The sequence below is a fragment of the Vigna unguiculata genome, chromosome 9 (assembly GCF_004118075.2).
Source record: "Vigna unguiculata cultivar IT97K-499-35 chromosome 9, ASM411807v1, whole genome shotgun sequence".
NCBI lineage: Eukaryota > Viridiplantae > Streptophyta > Magnoliopsida > Fabales > Fabaceae > Vigna > Vigna unguiculata.
In genome coordinates this window covers 31,902,495-31,907,810 of record NC_040287.1, presented here as the reverse complement: position 1 = coordinate 31,907,810, position 5,316 = coordinate 31,902,495, and the positions used below count along the sequence as shown (strand labels likewise).

General features: G+C 38.5%; 1 protein-coding gene across 1 annotated transcript; it reads left to right on the top strand.

Annotated features, from left to right (window-relative positions):
- Positions 1-1,709: 1,709 nt before the first annotated feature.
- On the top strand, positions 1,710-3,650 carry LOC114162157 (pathogenesis-related genes transcriptional activator PTI6). The gene has a single exon (XM_028045949.1). It carries the CDS (start codon positions 2,279-2,281, stop codon positions 3,296-3,298), a length of 1,020 nt encoding a protein of 339 aa, XP_027901750.1. The 5' UTR covers positions 1,710-2,278; the 3' UTR covers positions 3,299-3,650.
- Positions 3,651-5,316: the final 1,666 nt, after the last annotated feature.

Below are 5,316 nucleotides of genomic sequence, written 5' to 3'. Positions count from 1 at the left end.
CATCTTCATGTGGTATTTTGAAGTTGACTATTGAATAACTCTCAATTTTACGTTACATATCTTCCTTGTTGCATGTCTTCATCCCTTCAGAACAAATCATACTCAAATCACATGCTTCATAACGTTTGTCAATAACAAACATCTTAAGCAAAACATCTCTTGGTTTAAATGTTTTTGTAACCAATGTACCTTTCTATGATTCTAACACATTTATAGGAGGAGTATACTTTAGACATTCCATACGTTTTTATATTTTTAAAGAAAATTATTATTTTTAACATCAAGTGATCCTTTGCTGTTTTTGCATCATCATAATCAATTTTTGGGAACTTACATATTGAATTCTCTCTCATTTACTGTCATACGTAGCTTTCCTTGTTTCCCATTTTTTTTTTAAGCTTGCTAGTTATTCCCCTTGGTCCAAATCTTAAGATTATAAAGGAATTGTGCTCAAAGCACTTAAATAATACCAGGTAAATTCCATACGCCTATAAATTTATTGTAAAATTCACAAATGTAATCTTTACATGCACTTTCGGTTTAACCGATGTGTAGATATTTTTATGAGTGGTCGATTGATTTAATACAACAATCAAATCGATTCGATGAATGATTTTTTCTTTTACCTTATCTATAGTACTTAACTCAAATGATTTAATACAACAATTATATATTAAAAAAGAAATTATGATTAGTGGAATACAAATAAACTTTGCATTTGTGAAAATAATATTTTAAATAATGCACAGTTTTGAACTAAACACAAAGTGTGAAACGGTTATGGGTGAGTGATTAAGAAATCTTAGTCAGCGCGTCCAACATCATCGAGGAGTGTAGACGGCTCCGTAACTGAAGATATAGATATTTTAATAGTTTATGTAAAATTTAATGTTTGGTATTTTAATGAAAAGTGTTATTAAATTTGGTATGTGGTAAAAGAAAAAATGTTGTAGTATTTTGTAGGAGGTGGGAGAGTGGAGTGTAGTAAAGACGTGGTGTATAGCGCGTAGAGTTGGATCATCTCGAAATAACAGTGAGCAGAAAAAACCCAGAGACGTACAGAGTGGAATTGTAAATGGCCGCAAATTCTAGGTTGCCCGCCACGTTAACTTCTACCTCTAGCTGTAAAAAGTTAAATATAATAATGATTTAACATTTAACAAGAAAAATAAAAAAACATTGTGAGTGACTGCTTAAAAAAAAGTTAATGACCCACACATACATGACTCACCCACCTCTCTCTCTTCATTTGGCAGGGGAAAAGGTTGAATTAGGAAAAATAGGGGTTCATTAGTCAAAGCATTTTGACTCATGAAGGGCAAAGGGGCGGGTATCTTGGGCCTCACGTGACTCACATCACACCATACCCAACCATGTGCCATATGATTAATCATCACCGTTAGATGTTGTCTCATTGGTGTCCCGGGCTCATGTGGAACCGTATCTGCAACGTGTTTCAATCCCATGGATGCGGCGACCCGTATTCTTCCGCCTTCTCACACCACCTACACAACTCCCTCCCTCCCTCTACTCCACCCCTCCTTAAACATTTTTATTTTAAACAAATAAAAAAGACCGTATATACAGTAGTTGTAATAGTAGTAGTACATGTGATATTCATTTATTTTATTTTTTATTTAATTTAATAGAAGTGATATTGTAATCGTTCGGGTCTGGTCTGGGTGGTGGATCCTATAAAACAGGGAATTCAGTGTTACGGAGCTGAGAGCAGGAAGTGAAGTTTTGGTTCTTGTTTAACGATTGAACTAGAGCTCGCAGAGGCAGTAGTATCAGTACCCTTCAACCTGCACAATCTGCACTTCTCTACCCTTCTATTCTCCTTTCACTTTGAATCCCAATATATCCTTTTTCCATTCAAGAGCGGCACTAGAGGAAGAAGAAGTTTCAACGAAAGTCTCCGCCACCATCTCATCTCAGGAACAACAACACTATTGGAATCACCATCCTCTCAATAATTCCCTTTCTCTTTCTCTCAACCCCCATGATGTCAAAAGTTCTTCTTTTCTCTTTATTCCTATCACTCCCGACCATGTCGACTCCCTTCCGTTTTTAATATTTCTTGCTTTCCTCTTTTTTCCTTTTAACCTTCCCTTACCTTTTCCAACATTTCTCCCCCCACATAAAACCCCCAACCCTTCTCCTTCACGATTCATTCTCTTTTATTCCCACACCACGCCTATTTCTGTTTCCTGCTACAGTCATTACACTTCCACCACACACACACAATACTAACACTACCCATACACTACTATTACTAATGGAAGAGAGTATCCTATGTAAACACACACTGCATCACACCGTCACCAAGAAGCTCCTCTCACCCAAAAAATCCCAAACCAATTCAAACACAGACCGCAGAGTAGTCCGGATATCATACACTGATCCGGACGCCACCGACTCTTCCAGCGACGAAGAGTCCTTCCCCTTCACCCGCCAGAGAATCAAGCGTTATGTCAACCAGATTGAGATAGAAACAGCCACCACCGCCGCCCCCAACGTCCTCTCCAATGCCCGCAAGAGGCCCGCTGCCGAGCCATGCCGCCGCCAGGTCAAGCTCCACTCCGGCAAGAAGTTCCGCGGCGTCCGCCAGAGACCGTGGGGGAAATGGGCTGCCGAGATTCGAGATCCGGCCAGAAGGGTGCGTCTCTGGTTGGGAACTTACGACACTGCCGAGGAAGCGGCCATGGTCTACGACAATGCCGCTATCAGGCTTCGCGGCCCGGACGCCTTGACAAACTTCGTAACGCCGCCGCAGAAAGAAACTCCGCCGGTTGAGGCGGCGGAGGTTCCGGAATTGAAGGTGGGTGTGGCTGAAGAGGCCTCTGGGTCTGGGTACGACTCCGGCGACGATCATTGCCACCACAACCTCTCCTCCCCCACTTCGGTGCTCCACTTCCGAAGCAACTCGAGCGAAGAGAATTCAGAGAAAACCGAGGAGGGGTTGAGAGAGTGCCAGGGTGAGACCGAAACGAGTTGGTTTGACGAAAAGGGAGAGTTTATGGCGATGGAGAACTTGCCGGAGTGGGATGATGTGTTCAATTTCTCAGCCCCGGAGTACCCTCTTGTGTTTGAAGAAGAGCGTGTAGTAGATGAGTCCCATATGTTTGGCGAAAGCATGGCGTTTTCCCCGGAAGAAGTTCTGAGCGACACAAGTAGTATTTTGCTTGCGGATTCCCTCATAGATTTCGACAAAGCGTGCTCTCCATCCACCTTCTGCCAAGTAGACGATTACTTCCAAGACATTTTGCAAGCTTCTGATCCTCTCGTTCTGCTCTGAGATTTCTCTTCTCACTCACCATACGTCAATCGTTAATCCTTAATCCTTTCCGCCCTGCCTATTCACGGCAGATTTTGCTCCCGGTGGTAAAAATATTAAATAAATTACTTCATCTTTTCTTTTTCTTTTTCAAACCCTCCAAAAAAAAAAAGCTTTATTTTCGTATTTTATTTATTCAGTTGTTTTAGGTACTACTCCGTTACAAATAGCGAACGGGATGAGTTGAGTTGAGAGTGAAGTTTTGTTTAAATTTTAATCTGTAATACTTGTTCCTCTGCTTAATAAGTAGGATGAATGTTGTAATGTATATTTGTTCAGTAAGATGTGAATCCAAGTTGAATGGAGTTATTTTCTTTCTGTGTTGTTAAGTTTCGTTTTTCGAAGAAAATAAGGAAACATTGCATTGACGATTGTATGTGAACGGCGAAGGGGCGCTGATTGCGGTCGTGGCCGGTCAGTCGGTGGGTGGGGTGCGGTGAGGGGCAGAGAAGAGTAAGAGTTGTTGGTCGTTTTTTGTTTGTTATTATGCGATAATGTGAATTTGAGACTTGACTTTAGTTAAGTGGTTCTGTTTTGGTCTTAATGTTTTTGAAAGAAACAAAAAACAATGTTTAAAACGTTACCCAGCGCACGCGGGGCGAACATAAAATCTTTGGAGCCTTTAGGTGCAAGCGCCATGCCATGCTGCCGCAAAGAAAAAAGGTCCAAAGAGAAAACGAGTGCGTGTGTGTACATCAAAAGGTGGAACTCAATAGGACTCTATTAATTGTCGCGTTTACACTTTTTCACTTCAATTTTACCTCACCCAAACCAAAACACTATGTTAAAGCTCTTCAAATTCTACTACACCTTTTCATCTATTCACCCCTTTCCATTCAAATCCGCTTCATTACCATTTATTTCACCAATACTTTTACCTTCCCCTTCAAATTAACGTACATTCTCAATTATAATGACAAATAATTGCATTTAAATGTTTTTAAAACGTTTGTTTAATTTTTGTTTCCTTCTAATTCCTACACTCGATAACATAACACTTCTCGCAGAGTCGCTTCACTTTATTTTCTAACAACCTCTTCACCAGAATCGTAGAAGCATTAGGTTTGAAAGTAAGAACAGGTTCAATCTAAAAGTCCTTGCTAGATTATATTCTTTCAGTCAACCCATAAAATATGCAAAGGTGGGGCTGAAAAGTCAGGTTCAACAAGCTGCCCAAAGAATGATGGAGAGATGAATCCTAAATATATTTTTCTTCTTCTTTTTGAATTTTTATCCAATTGATATGACACAAAAATGAAACACGAGTTTAACTGATATGACACAACATCATTAATATGATACTGGCCAAAACATGAAAGCAAGGTGAAATTTGCGTCTCTATCTTTGTTTTTAAGATATTAATTATTACAAGAAAAACAAAAGTAATAATATTTAATACTGTAAAATCATCTTAAGGGTAGTCATTTGTAGAAAATAATATTATAATGCATTAATATTTGGAATACGAAAGATAGAGTATTTTTGTGGCGATAAAAAAAGTGAGATAAATTATTTGCACACGCGGAGGGAAGGAAAAAAAAACTTGGGTGCAGCCTGTGTGCCAGACAAAAGAGGAAGCTTAAAATTGACACAATTGAAGATTCCTAGTATCACTCTACTGTTGCTTTCAGTGGTTGAATTATTTCGTCTGCATTCACTTCATTAAACAAAAATACTATTTAATTGGATTTTATTTACTAAAAATGCATCTGTATTTTATGGATATTTTGGTGTTAAAGGATGACACCTCGCTAGTGTAAAGAGACCATATAAAGGCCTGAGAGAAAAATAGATGAGACAAGCTTTCTTCAAAATACTAATAACATTTATTAATTGTTAATTTCTTTATTAGTAGGAATTAATTCTAGGGAAATTTAAAATAATTTACACCTTCTATTTGACTAATTTCATTATATTTCCTTAACTAAATTTTAACAATATATTAGTAATTTAACTAAAAAAAATAAGGCAATTTTAGA